The 15,646-nt window shown below is 34.0% G+C and overlaps 1 protein-coding gene across 9 annotated transcripts in view; it reads right to left on the bottom strand.

Annotated features, from left to right (window-relative positions):
* Positions 1–2,350: 2,350 nt before the first annotated feature.
* The window catches only part of DBT (dihydrolipoamide branched chain transacylase E2), a 54,445-nt gene continuing 41,149 nt past the window's right edge, over positions 2,351–15,646 (bottom strand). For all 9 annotated transcript variants that reach the window (XM_051993249.1, XM_051993258.1, XM_051993250.1 and 6 more), the window contains 4 exons: positions 13,410–13,487; positions 10,234–10,425; positions 9,077–9,148; positions 2,351–4,737 (listed from right to left, as the gene is read on the bottom strand). In XM_051993249.1, the coding sequence (XP_051849209.1) occupies positions 4,570–4,737; positions 9,077–9,148; positions 10,234–10,425; positions 13,410–13,487 (510 nt within the window). In that variant the 3' untranslated portion in view covers positions 2,351–4,569. The remainder of the gene's footprint in view (positions 4,738–9,076; positions 9,149–10,233; positions 10,426–13,409; positions 13,488–15,646) is intronic.

Here is a 15,646-nt window from a genome sequence, read left to right as displayed (position 1 = left end):
GACAAAATCAATGACTGAAGAATAAGCATAGTCAAATGGGAAAAATTTTGTCTCAAACGTCTTTGATTAAGAGTTTGGCATCAGATTTGCAGGATATGTCATTTTGGATTGTATCCTGGCCTCCAATAGTGCAGTTATCCAATGGTCTTATATTGTTTGAATGTGGTTAATTTTGGTGTGCTTAATTTTGTATCTTTATCTTTGCCTTTTTTGTTCTTGTCTTGTTTTTTCCTGAATTGTTTGCAAAACTGAATTAAATTTCTGAACCAAATTATTAAATTAATACTATTTGTCTTGGAGTTTACAGTCTTGAGGTTTTCTCTTCTGTAGACAATTTATGAATTATTTCAATTGCTATTTCATTTTCAATAGTTGGAATTTTTGGGCAGTTCTGGTATCTCCTGCATTGTGATATTAATGCTTTTTTATTCTGTTTGGTTCTTCTGCAAGTTCTATGATCCTTAGGTTGTCTCTATACATCTTGTCTTTGAGATAGTATGTTTTGCTTGCATAGTAAGCATATTTTTTTTACATTATTATTTTTTTTTTTTGCTTCTCTCATAGATTATCCTTTATTTCTGTGTATTTGCATTCCCAATCAACTGTTTCCTTTTTTGTTTCTTTGGTGAGACGTGCTATTTCTTTTTTTTACTGCCTATTATTTTTTATGTGCAGGCCATAAAATTCTGCTTTCATAATTTTAACTTCTTTTTCCAATCATTCAGAAATAATATGTTGTGGTTGCATGTTCTCCTCAAATTCCACAGAGTCCTCTTTCTCCCAAGTGTATCATTTTCCTTTGTTTTGCAATATTTATTCATATATACCTGAACTTATTGCTAGATTTAGAGGATAAATTTCTTTCTGATGGTAAAGTTTTTCTCTGTTTAATAAATTCAATTTCTTTGAGTTTCCTTCTTGAGATCTTTGATCATTTCAGCTTTCTTTCCCTTATTTTTCTCTGTTCACTGACTGCTTCTACTCTGATGGTGATTCTGTAGGGATTGGAATTCAATTGTCTCAACCTCCTCTCACGGAGGGCAATTCCCTATTCATCAGTCTGGGTCTACCTCAATTAACTTTTGGGGGCACAAAATTGGATGAAGAAGCTTGTTTAGTGTAATGCATGTACTCCCCCCTCCCCACCTTCACCCCCTACACACATACACACACACACACACACACACACACACACACGCACACACTTATTCCAGCATCCTATCCCACTCCCTTTCCACCTCTTTAGCTTAGTATTAGTATTACTATGGGGTTGACTTCTATAGTTTGGTTCTCCAAAGCTTTGGAAGAGGGTAGGATATGGTGTGCTACTGATTTTAAACTTTGACATGGTCTTGGCCCTTTCCTTCAGTTCCTGATTAGATGCAGAGATCTTTTGCAGCCTCCCCCCTCACTCTGCCACTCTCAGCCCAAGCAAGCTTCTCCCCTGTAATACTGCTTCAATTGTGGTGTTGGCTGGTTCTTAGGGATCCAGAAGGCTTCTGCCCCTACAATGCTTCCATACCACTAGTGGGTTATCTATTGCAGCCTGAGCAAACTTGCTTAGCATGGAGCTATGATCTCTCCAGGGCACTGGAGAGAGGGAGGGGGTAATTGAGTTTTGTTGTGAGCCTGTGAAGGGATCCTTCAGGGCCAGAAGTTCAGAAAGTGGGAAAGAATGCTGAATGGAAGCATGGGCAAATCACTTAACCTCTATTTACCTTAATTTTCTCAATTGTAAAATAGCAGCACCTGTCTCTCAGGGTTGCTATGAGGACTTAATGATATAATATAATGTTATAACAATTGAAAAGCACCTGGAAAATGTTAGCTAATTAATTTTGGCATGTAATTTCTGTTTTAGAGCTATCTGAGAAGTCAAGAGGATGTCTTTTGTCTTATCTTTTTGAGCACTGAGCAACAAAGTTACCAAACTTGGCACTTGTGCCTGTAGTTTGCACAACATGGTGCCCTGATGTGGATCTAGGATTTTTTTTTTTTTTAACAGTTTGCTTCAGTCTGGGGATGTGGAACAAGAGCAGGACATTGAGTCATACTCAGTCCCCAGTATTCACAGGCTTCTCTCTGTCTCTCTAGCCTAATTTAGGCTGGAGAAATGAATCACTATGACTTATTCCTGGGGTTGATCTGATTCATTTTCTAGATCAGTTTGGAATTTTTGTTTTGGGTTTTGGGGGAGAGAATTGCTGTATTTTATGCTACTCTGCCATTTTAGCTCTGCCCCTTTTCTCACAATTTTCTATTAAAGTTAGTGGATTTTCTTGGAACCAGAATCATTTAAACTCCTTTTTAGCCATAGAATGTTGAATGTTGAAAGAATGAAAAAAAAAAAGATTATTGAAAATTTTATTGAAAAATCCCATTCCAAAAGATACATGTAATTTTCTTTTAAATCAATTAATACAATACAATATCCTTTTCAATAATGAATTAAGTGCAAAACTATTCTATTTGTATACATTTGAAAGTGAACTCTCCTCTTATGCTCAGATTTTTTTAAAGTGGTTTACAAATTTTCATTTCAACTATAAATCAAAATTTGAATTTAATATGACCATGAATGAAGCCTGTCTTTGTATATCACAAATTTTGAGTCAACATATTTGGCACTTGATATGCAACTGCAAAACATTAAAATAAGTTTGTATTTCTGAATATAAGTCAACATTAGCTTATGCTCCCTTAAATGCTACTGAGGGAATCTATTAGATTGCTCAATAATATCCTACTTTAAATTCTAAAATCTTAGAATTCCAGAGTTGGAAAAGACCTTATAGGTTACTTAGGTCAATGATGCATCAGCCCTTTTTAAAATATCCCTCACAAATTGCTTATCTACATGTCTGCTTGAAAATCCATAGGGACAAGGAATTCTCCAATTAAGAAGTCTTTTCTACTTGCTCTCGTTCTACTCTCAATTGTTCTTGTTTTGTCTTTCCCTTATTAGTTTCCTCTAAGAACAAGACAAAATGAATTCTTATTGTCAGCACTTTGTAATAAGCACTGAGTGACTGACTTAACATCATCACACTATCTTTGGTTCAGCAGGGGACAATAAAGAAGGCAGTGAAATCCCAAATAGAGGGAAAAGGCATAAGCTGCTACATGTAAAATGAATGACTACAGTATTTTCTTATATAAGAAATGATCAAATTTCTCAAAATTATTCCTTTAAATTAGCAACTTTGAGATGATATAAAGAAGCTCCAAATTATGCTTTTATAAGGATCAAGAACTAGATAGTAATCTTTAAAGAATTTACTAGTTATTCAACATTTATTAAGCTCCAACTTGTATCATATGCAAGCCATTGTGGTAGAAATTGGGAATACCAATTTGGGAATTAAAAAAAAAACCAGAAACTGGGAAATTGTTCTTACACTAAAGGAATTTCCATACTACTTGGGGATACAATATGATTACAAAAAACACAAAATAATTTGGAAGAAGAAAGAGCACCAACAACTAGGGAGAAAAGGGAAAGTCTTTGCATAGGAGATAGCAGCAGACCTAGGTCCTAGTGGAAGCCATGGTCTCTCAAAGGCAGAGATGAGGAGAGAAGACTTTCCAGGCACAGAGCAATAGTTTAAAAAGACACTTGTGGCCAAGTGATGGACCATGCAGCTCACATCGGTTGGTAAGCCAGTTTTTCTAGAATCCCTAAAATGTGAAAAGGAAGAAGCAGCAGCTTATGGCAGATATTTCTTCTCCCAGTAAGGCAAGAAACAAGGAGAGCAGAAAGGGTGGGAAGAAGAGTTTTCAGAGAGGTTAGATTGGAAAAACTAAACTGGGGAGTGCAATAATTGATTAGAGGAGAACAAAAGGGTTGCTGTGCCATAGTGATTGCTCAGCTGAGATCAGTTTAACAAATTTGTTGTGGACCCAGTTAGCACAGTTTCTTTTCTTTCTTCAGTATCATATATGTAGAAATAGAGAAGGAAGATAGTGGAAAATGAGTTATAAAATAAATTTCAGGATTTCTTTAAAGTCATCTCAGTTTTCCCCCTTTTAAGATAAAGGTAGTGTTTTTGTAAGGAATGAGACATTTATTGGAATGAAGATAACATTACTGAGTAATAAAAGTCTATTAAACATCTTTAAAGATAAACATAAGTGCACTTTATTTAATAATTTGTATGATTAATATTAGGCAAATAAATATTATTGAATATAAATTCCTTTTCCCAACCTTTAAGATACAGTTTTAAAATATCATACTGAGATAGTATATATAGATGTTAGTATTCAGTAATGTTAAGTCTTGTTGTTGCCAGCATCCCTTACATTTAATATCTCAGTACAAAATTAAGATGTTATGCATCACACTCTGTTTTATAAAATTTGACATTTAAAAAAAAATTACAGTAAAGCTGCCTAATTAAATTTAAAAGTGCAATATGGTAAGAGAGATTGCATTTTACTGTGGGATATTGGTCATGTAACATAATCTTTCACATAATACAAACTTCAAAAAAGAACATGTTCTAGCATAGCTAGGTTTTATACATTCTTCTGATGCCCAGAAAGTTCAAAAATGTTTCAAATCAATGTTTATTTAAGTTCCAATAGCATGGAAGCTGGATTTTCCAAGTAGGATTTCCATAAATTAGAGAAGCGGGCCATTGTAGCACCATCAATAATTCTATGATCAGCAGACCAGCTCACATTCATTATCTGTGCTTTGATTACTTCACCTTTCTCATTAAACCGAGGCACAGCCTAGAAATAAAAAGGGAGGAAATTTTCACTCAGTTCTAAACTATGCAAAGTAATCATGGCTGCCAAGACTATCTATGACTCATCTCGAATAGTATCAGTGAAGTCTAACTGATGTAATATGAGGCCATATTAATTTAAGTTGAAAAACAAACTGCTTATATCTATATGTATCATCCTAATAATTTCTCTTTTATATATGCTATCAAGTAGGGGTATTTTATTTAAGAAAGTTAACAATATTTTCTGTACTCAATGAAGTTTTTCTAATTATACTACTTCTCTGGGGATATATATATATATATATATATATATATAAAATTCCCTAAAAAGGAGTTCTTAGCCTTTTTTGTGGTGTAGAACTCTCTGGAAGTTTATAGAAGCCTATGGACCTCTTCTTAAAATACTGTTTTTTGGTGTGTAAAATAAAATATACAGGGTTATAAAGGAAAACATGTTGAAATACAGCTACAGCTTATAGTTTAAAAACACTTATGAAGAATTTATGATGTGTCACACACTGTGCTAAATGCTGGGGATTATATATATACAAATATATCTATATGTATCTCTTTATATTTATATGCAAAAGAAGGTAAAGGTATAAAAAAAATCAAACAACTTTACAGATGCTACGTTAAGAATCACTGTTCTAAGAGAGTATTTGGCATGGATCTTTACCTCCATTTTAAAATGTATTATATGATAACAAACCAAAAAATGAGATGAGAACTGGCAAATGGGAAAAGAAAGCTTTTGTTCTCCCAATCCTTCCCCTAACTCTCCATGCTTATTTGTGGCAACTAAATGATGATGATGATGATATTTATATAGTACTTTAATATTTGCAAAGTGTTTTGTTCATATATTGTCTTATTTGATCCTCAGAACCACCCATGAGGTAGACACAGTTATTATTTCCATTTTACAGAAGAGAAAACTGAGACCAATAGGTTAATTGACTTGCCCAGAGTCATATAGCTAGCACATATCAGAGGTAGGATTCAAAATCAGGTCTTATTCACTCCAAAGTCCAGTACTCTATCCACTGTCAATTCTTATCAATCATCTTGTTAGAGATTCATAATTTTAAAATTAATGGCATGAATCAATAAATAAATGAAAAAGTTTTTCTTAAGACCTTACTAATGTGCTACCCACTATGCTAAGTACTATTAAGTACAAATAACAAAAATTATGACAGTTCATGTCTTCAAGGAGCTTATATTTCTCATAGGAGAATAAAACATATAATAGTCTTTGAGTGTTTGGTAAATCAAAGGGACAATAAGGGTAGACAGAAGCAATTGACTGACACATCCTCTCCAGCAGTACTGATCTGATTATTGTGTTCAGAGGAGATGGATAGCTAGGGTGGAGACACATGAAAATGGCAGAAAGATGGCCAGAATCCAGCATGCTGATAATGTACTGCATGTTGTTATTTTTTTTTTTAATATTCAGAAGGGACTGATTTTTCTAAAAAAAAAAAAAAAAAAAGTAGCTTGTAATAAGAGCTCATGACAGACCATCCAATTTGTTTACAAACTAAAAGAAGTTAGTAAAGAAACCAGCAGTTCTTTACAAATGTTGCCAACCTATCTGGAAGGAGCTAGAGCAGCTCTGGATTGGGAAAAGGAAAGCCATCCCACTCTGTGAACCTGTACATAATGGTTTTCCTCTTTTTTAAAAAAATTCTATTTCTCTGCTCTGCTTGCTAGAGAAAGTAAGACAAATAAAATCTCCTAGGAAGAGTGACAAATATGCAAATAATAAATCCAGGTACTCACAAAGTTGCAAAATTCCTAACATACGGAGGGCCAGGCACACAAGGATAAAAGTGAAAATCTCTCTACATTTTAGAGGAAATGTGACAAAACAGAATGCTGGCACTAGACAAGGGTTCAAATACTACCTCTGATACTAACTTTTCTCATTTTTAAAAATGAGAATAATATTTTCAGTGTGTATCTCACAGGATTATTATGAGGCCCAAATGAGATTATATAAAGTACTTTACAAATCTTCAAATTGTGTGTGTGTGTGTGTGTGTGTGTGTATGTGTGTAAATGTCACCTATTATGAGTATGTCTACCACACTATATAGAAGATATGATGTGTATATACATTAAGTAAATATCAATAATTTGAAAGAGAAAGAAAACAGTCACAGGAATCACTGAATGCTTAATAGGGGGAGTAGATTCAGAGTTAAAGATAAAGCTTCTGAAAGACTTGACACCCTTTTGATGCCTCACTTTCTCTCACCCACTGTATCCAAGCTGTTGCCAAGACCCATTAATTTCACCTTTGCAAAACCTCTCAAATATGTCCCTCTGTCTCCTCAAACACTGACACCCTAGTTCAGGCCATCATCACCTCTGTCTGATTATTCTAATAGCTGCTGGTGGACTACCTGCCACAAGTCTCTCCCCACTCCAATCCATGCCCCTTTTCAGCTAACAAAGTAATTTTCTTAAGGCCCATCACCATCTTAGGCCCCTATCCGATAATCTTCAGCAAACACTCTGGCTTTTAAAACCCTTCATGACCTGGTCTGTTCCTACCTTTCTGTGTTCTATGCCTTGTTCTCCTGCACTCTACCCCCAGTTACTCATGAGACTCTTCGTCTCCTGACCTGGTGAATTTTTGCTGTCTCCCATGACTAGAATGCTCTCCCTCCTTGCCTCTGCCTTCTGGCTTCATTGACTTCCTTTCAGTGCTTTCCTCCTAAGATGACTTGCCATTTAACCCGCTTACACCTTGTTTGTCCAGTTGTTTGTCATCTCCCCCCGAGACCGTGAGCAGTGTCTGCTTTTGCATTTTATTGTATCCTCACACGTTAGCACTATGCCTGGCACATAGGAAGGGCCTCCTTGTGCTTGTTGGCTTATTTGAAAGATAAAAGTGCACAAGGAGAAGAAGGCAGAGCTCAAGGAAAGCCCCTCAGTTGCCCAGCGTTGGTTAAGTGTCCACTGCGTTTCTGGCTTTGGGTAAGGTTGGACACACAGTTTGTCATCCTAAGAAAATCACCATCTACCATCCAATAGAACAGTCAACAATTTGCTATAGCTGGAACAGACTGTGAGGAGGGAGCAACTAGCAATCAGGCCAGGAAGACAGGTAGGCAGTAGATGGAAAAAGGACTTTAAATATTAGGCTGAAGAGCTTGTATGTAATCCCAGTGGTAATAGGAGGCCATTTAATCCTCCTTTTGAATAGATGAAAGACCTCTTAAGATCCCATCTAAATTACAGAGGCCAGGGCCTGGACCTTTTCCCCAACACTGCTAAAAGAGACTCTTGCAACCAGGATAACCAAGTTAGATTAAGCTGTAGTTAACAATAGACAGAAATAAATAAATGAGAGGTACAATTATACAGAGGTGTTTTTTTTTTTTCTTTTAATCTTACTTTAAAGTTTGCTATTTAAAAAAATAAAAAAAAAAATAGACCTGTGATTGCTACTACTACTAATCAACGCTTTTTCAGGGAGCTGGATGCATTTTGGCCCTGGAAGCAGGGCATTACATCAGATCCTTAATTAGTAGTAATCCTGGGGCAAGTGACTTAATCTGTGTCTGACTCAGTTTCCTCAACTATAAAGTAGTTACAAGAATAGCACCTACTTTTCAGAGTTGTGAGAGATATTTACTTTAATGGTTTTCCTAAAGTCACTCCCTACTTACTGAATTCCAAAGGCTTCCTATTGCTTCCAGGAGCAGAGACAAAATGCTCAAAAGTTCTTTATTTCTTAGGCCCCTTTCACCTCCCCAGTCCTCTTACATTGTAACTAGGCTGTTCCCTGAAGAAGACATTCCATCTCTTAGCTCCAGGCATTTTCTCTGGTTGGAATGCTCTTCCTCTTCTACTCTGATTACTATCCTAGCTTTCTTTAGTCCCAACTTAAATACCACTTTCTACAGGAAGCTCTCTTCCACTCCTTTTCATTTCCATGCTTTTTCTCTGTTAATTATCTCCTGTTTATCCTTATATAGCTTGGTATGTATATATTTGTTTGCATATTGTCTTCCCATTAGATTCTAAGTTCCTTGAGGGTATGGACTATCTTTTGCCTTTTTTTGTAATCCAGCACTTAGCACAAGCCCTAGAACACAGTAAACACTTAATAAATGTTTATTGATTGATTGGTAATCTAGAATATCCCGTCGGGTGGCAAAGAGATAAATTGTAGGCCTAGAATCTAGGCAGCTTTAACTAACTTCTATAGAGCTATTCCCCAAAACTTAAATCTATAAATATCACAAAGGGTCACTCTGTTTCTACCACTTACAAAAGGATTAAATTCAATGGGTGCTGACATTCCTGTTATCTATTTATACCTTTATGGCTCCAAGAGCTCCAATTGCTACTTCTGGTGGCAATATCACTGGTTTGGCATAGGTACCACCAATCTAAAAAAAAAAAAAAGAGAGAGAGAGAAGTAGAGAAATTAGGATTTTGGCAAAAATACTCAAGAATTTTCAAGGTTTTTGCACTTATAACTTTATATTTTTAACTATAGCTATGATTCATGAAATCTATATTAAAGAGGGACTTGAATCTGACAGGAGTGATTATTTTTCCTATTTTATTAATGACCAATTATTAGTATCAGAATCCAGATTTTATTCTCTTTTAACTTCCTCATTTATGCTTTTGTAAATCAGCCAGTATCTGAAGAACAGGGCAAATGATGAGACTGGCCTAATCTTCCAGGCACATAATTCTCAATTTTGAGTGGGATCCTAGCCTATGGGAAGAGCTTCTTTGTGATTGTCTCACCAAATAATAATAATAATAATAATAATAAAGAACTCCAATCTTAAGAATCTATTGAAGTATGGCTCTAAAAAGCATTAGACTTATGTGCTTGAAACCACAGCCAAGATTCAACTTAAATGGTCTGGGTAGAGATGAATGCCTTTGTTTGGACAGCTAGAGGCAGCTGAGTCTCATTATGAAGCAGTAAGAAGAGCTAAAAGGTTTCAGTCCAACTTCTCATTGAGAGTTTGACTTTCATTGATTATTTATCAATTTTTTGGGGGGTTACCCACTTTATTTAAGCATTTGATGATCTCTATGGTTTGTATTTGATCACCAAGAGAGACCAATGATCATCAATATATCATTTGCTAGCCTACTTAGATGATTATTAATTACCCAGAAATGGTATCTCAGGTTTTTCATTTGTCACAAGTACAAGCTATATGAAGATTAACTAAAAAAACTTGGGGTGTTTAATGTAAAGAAGATTTGGGCAGAAATGACTGCTGAATTTAAGCACTTAAAAGGTTGTATATCTTGTATATCTTACAAAAGAAGAACAAGGCTTCTTTTACTTGGCCCAGAGGAGATCATTACGAGCAATGGGTTAAAGTTGGCAAAAGATATTGAGTATTGCTGAAAAGACTTTCCAGCAATTATTCCTGACTTGGTTGGTTCCGAAATTTTGTGACTCATTTTATAAATGTGAATATTTCAATTTTACAGTACTCACTGATCCAATGTTGGACAATGTAAATGTTCCCCCTGTGATATCAGCAGTTCCCAGCTGGTTTGTGGAACCCAATTTCTGCAGACGATTTAATTCAATGGCAATCTCAAACACACTACAGAGCTGAACGTTTTTCACATTGGGGACAATAAGTCCTTGTTGAGTATCCATAGCAATTCCAATATTGTGAGAAGCCTATGAAATAAAAATAGAAACAGTAATTCTTTCACCAATTTAACAACTAAATAACAAATTAGGGAAAGATTAATTTTATTTCCCAGTGTTCCTCTAAAAGAAGGCTCCCTTTTCCCCCTCTAATCTCTCTTTCTGTTTATAAAAAACTCCAACACATTATTTTTCCACCTCACCCCAATTAACTGAATTTTAAAATCAAATTTTAAATCTATTCTAATTCCCAGATCACTGAAACCAAATCACTTGTCCTAGAGATAATTTCAAAATTCAATCCACTTAACTAGATTTCCACTTTATAAAGTGGCAATTATCAAACCAAAATGGTATTGACTAAGAAATGAGTGGTGGAATAGATTTAGTACACAATACATTGTAGTAAATAACACAGCTGTTTAATGCTTAATTTGTAAACCTAAAGACCCAACTTTTGGGACAAAAAACTTATTATTTGATAAAATAACTACTAGAAAAACTAGGAAAGGATATGACAGAAACTAAGGATATATCAACATCTCATACTGTATACCAAGATAAAATTAAACGATGTACATGATTTCAACATAAAGGGTGACAATATAAATAAATTAGAAGAGTATGGAATAATTTACCTGTCAAATCGGTGGATAAGAGAAGAATTTAGGATCAAACAGGATATGGAGAGCAACACAAAATATAAAATAAAAATTCTGATTATATAAAATTAAAACATTTTTGCATAAACAAAATCAAAGCAATGAAAATTTGAGGAAAAGGAGAAACCTGGTCAAAAATTTTTACAAATATGTCTGATAAAGGCCTCATTTCTCAATATATAGAGAAATGAGTCAAACTTAAAAGAATACAATGTGTTCCCTAAATGATAAATGGTCAAAGGATATGAACAAGCAGTTTTCAGATGAGTAATCAAATTATTAAACAGTCATATAAAAATGCTCTAAATCAGTATTGATTAGACAAATACAAATTAAAACAACTCCGGAGTTACTACCTCATGTCTATTAGATTGGCTAATATAATAGAAAAGGAAAGTGATAAATGTTTGAATGAAGGGATATAGGAAAATTGGTACACTAATGTGAAGTGATTCAACCATTCTGGAGAGCACTTTGAATCGATACCCAAAGGGCTATAAAACCGTGTACACCACTGACAAGAAATACTTTAAGTCTGCATCCCATAGAGATTTTTTAAGGGGGAAACTATTTATACAAAAATATTCATAGCAATTCTTTTTGTAATGGCAAAAAATTGAAAATTGAGGAGATGTTCAATAATTGAGGAATGGCCAAACAAGTTGTAGTAAATGATTGTAATGGAATACTATTGTGCTATAAAAAAATGATGAGCAAACCTTTTTTCAGAAAAATCTGGAAAGATGAACTGATCCAGAATGAAGTGAGTAGAACCAAGAGAATGTCGTACAAAGTAAGAGCCATTCTTTACCATGAACAACTGTGAATGACTTAGCTAATTTCAACTATATAATGATCTAAGATAATCCCAAAAAACTCATAATGAAAAGTACTTTCCTTCTCCAAGGTCTGAACAAAGACCAAAAGCATACTATTTTTCACTTTTTTTTTTTTGTCAGTTTTCTTCCACAGAATAACATAGAAATGTTTTACATGGTTGCATATGTATAATCTATATCAAATTGTTTACCATCTCAGGAAAGGGGAAGAGGCAGGACAGAAGGATAAAATTTGGAATTCACTTTTTAAAAAAATGAATGTTAAAAATTGTTTTTACATATAGTTGGGGAAAATGAAATATTATTTAGAAAATAAAGGGGAATTTTCTGTGGATTGAGACTTTCAGAGATGACTTCTTAGCAACTGCAAGTTTAACAGTTCTTTTATAGGAAACAGATAATTAAATATATGACACTGAAACTAGAGAAGAAATAAGGAAATAAAAAAGGGGCAAAAGATCTGGATTTCGCCTTCCACTATTATTATGAATATTTTAGATAGTAAAATACAAAGGGATTTTAGATGGTACAATCCAATGGGATTTTAGATAGCACAATCCAAAGGGAAGCAATTTGTCCTTCTAACTTCAAGTTTATTTTCCTTCTAGGATAGGGCGACTCTGAGTCCTTAAGAGGATATATGAGGCTAGATAAAAGACAAATTAGATTCATCACAATATTGGGGATAGCCTCTCCATTATACCTAAAATAATTTTCCTTCTGAGGGAGTACAAAAAAAAATGAATTGCTTATGTTTGGAAAACTGAACTGTACACAGAGGGAACTGTACACAGAAAGGGAACAGTTAAAACAGTGTGGAGATTGGAATAATTTTTACTATTTGTGAGCTATTGGGATTCCTTTATGTTTTTCCCCCTTCAATTTCTATGGGGCTAAATATATTTAAAAAAAAATCCAAATCAGACTTTACCTTAACAACTACTTTTTTATTACACAAATAAAAATTGGAATTGCCTACAAACTTCTTTGTGTCAATGTCTTGGGAATGTTTTAATGCACGTGTGTGTGTGTGTGTGTGTGTGTGTGTGTGTGTGTGTGTGTGTAAATTTGATATTGATTTTTTTGCACTATAATGTAATTTTTAAAGAAACACTTTCATCACAAATCCAACAAAGCTCAAAGTTTATATAAGAGAGATGAAATAAAATCAAGTTATTCAGAGGAACACAAACTGTATCTTGTCTCTTTAAAGTAGACTTTTTTTTGCAAATTCTTAGAAATTGACTTTTGGAGGCTTTTAAAAAATTTTAATTATTGCTCTTCAGTATCCCCCCCCTTTCCCTCAAAATACTTATCTGTTTCATATACTGATAAAAACGAAAGTTCCTTAAAGTAGTAATGCTTTATCCAGACAATATAATCAATTTTTCCCATATTCTTTGTTCCCTTCTTTAAAAACATTAATCATAGGTATACTGTCAACATCTTTCAAATAAAAACACATTTAAGCCACTGGCTACTAAAAGATTATTTTAAATAGTACTGAGCAAACCTTATATGTTATATTCTGGCAGTTTTCATCTACAGAAGCATTGAGAATAGGAAATTGCAGTAATCCCAAAGATGCAGCCTATAAACAGAAAAAAAAAAATGCCATCTTTAGTTATTTAAATTGGCTGTGAAGAAAAGGAGGAAAGAAAAACTAGATCTTTTTTTATCTTGGGCATAATTTCAAGCCTACACTACCAATATGCGAAACTGATCTCAAATGTAAACTTCTGATTTTAGAGAATGAGATAATTCTAATCATTTAGGGAATAAAGACAGAGTAGTAGTAAGCTTCTGAATGTCAAAGTGACTTTTAAGATGACAGACATGAAAATGGACAGATTTTTACAGAATCAAAGTTGATTTCTAAAATCTAAAACATACTTTCATATAAATAAAATATTAAGAATTCTATGGACCTAACACTTCTTTGACAGGAGAGGTTCAGATTAGATGGCATTTCAGCCCCCTATTCAGTTTCAATGACTGTCATGACCAAAGAATTGATCTGCTAGTGCTCACCCTCCTAGTGGTAAGCCTCACTATATCTATCACAGTTAATCCTCAGAAAAACAGACAAAATCTGATTTAAAGCCTTTCCAAGACAGGAAAACTTCCAATAACTTTGAATAGGCTTCTCAAAAATTGCAATAAAAACACAAGAAGAGAAATAAAAATAACAGGAAATTTCATAAGAATGCTAATAATAAAAAATAGTAAACAAAGCATCATGTAAATTGTACTGAAACAGCATCAACAATTGTATCAAAAAAAGAAAAGGAATGCATTGGATACAATAAAATAGATAACAAAGAAAGGAAATGAGAGAAATAAAATGTGCAAAGAGACATAAAAGAAAATATATATTGGGGGAGAGAAAGAGAGAGAGAGAGAGAGAGAGAAACAGAGACAGAGAGACAGAGACAGAGACAGAAGAGAATGATAAAAGTCTTCTACATTCAGAAAGACATATAAGAGGCTAAGAGAATATGGAGTGGGGAGAACAGAAGGATTTTTAGAGGGAATTCTTGATCAGAGTTGGAGAATAATATATATATTTAGAAGGGAATGAAACTTTTCTAAATTTATAAAGAAATAAGAGGGTAAAAGAAAAGGATAAGGACTAGGGGATATATGAAGGTGTGTGGATTAACAGGAAAGAGATAAAGAGGGAACAACATATACATACATATTTGGTTTTTTGTTTTGTTTTAGTTTTTTTGCACGGCAATTGAGGTTAAGTGACTTGCCCAGGGTCACACAGGAAGAGTACAGATTTGAACTCAGGACCTGCTGACTCCAGGACTGGTACTTTATCAAGTACAGCATCTAGCTGCCCCTCCAACATATATAGATATATTTGGAAGGCTATAAAAGTCTTCTAAATTCAGCTATAAATAAGAGGGCGAGGGAAAAGGGTGGGGGGAGAGGATAAAGGAAGGAACTTTGGAGGAATAGGGTAGATTAAGTAATAAGCAAGGTAGTAGATCGAAGTAAAGCAGAGGAATCAGAAGGTATTTAAAATAAGATCCAAACATAATAATAAAGATCAGTAGTTGAATTTATTAGGTTTTTTTTAAAAGCAGGGCTAGTAATTATGATCTCAGCACATTTGATCACAAGAGAAAAATAAGGAAACTATATATTAGTCATATTAATACTGAACTATTGAAATACTGAATTAATACTGAAATAACTAGACAGTATAATATATTAGTCATATTAATACTGAACTATTGAAATACTGAATTAATACTGAAATAACTAGACAGTATAAGGTTGGAATACTGCCATGGTATATGTAATGATGAATTGACAGATTTAGAAAAATATGGAAAGATGTGGACTTAGGAAGGATGATGTTATGCATCTTTAAAAGAAACGGAGGATAAACAAGCATGCTACAGGCTTACAGAGATGTATATGAATGCATATATGTATATATGCACATACACACACATATATAAATACATCCATACTTAATTGTAGCCTTCTGGGGGGAGAGAGTGGGGAGGAAGAAGGAGAGAAACAAAACCAAAAATGCACAGCAGAGAATAAAAGATAGCCTAGGGAAAAAAAAAAGATGGAGAGCTTTGAAAACAATGTGTAGTATTTATGAGATAGGTTTTCTTGAAATGGAAATTATTGTTTTATATTTTGAATCCTCTCTTCTTCTGCTGTGCACAAGGCAATTTTTATCTCTTTTGTATTAAAGTTTTAAATACATTTTTAAAAATAAAA

The sequence above is a fragment of the Antechinus flavipes genome, chromosome 4 (genome assembly GCF_016432865.1).
Source record: "Antechinus flavipes isolate AdamAnt ecotype Samford, QLD, Australia chromosome 4, AdamAnt_v2, whole genome shotgun sequence".
Classification (NCBI taxonomy): Eukaryota; Metazoa; Chordata; class Mammalia; order Dasyuromorphia; family Dasyuridae; genus Antechinus; species Antechinus flavipes.
Note: the sequence above shows the minus strand (reverse complement) of the source record. Positions and strands in the feature narration are given on the sequence as shown.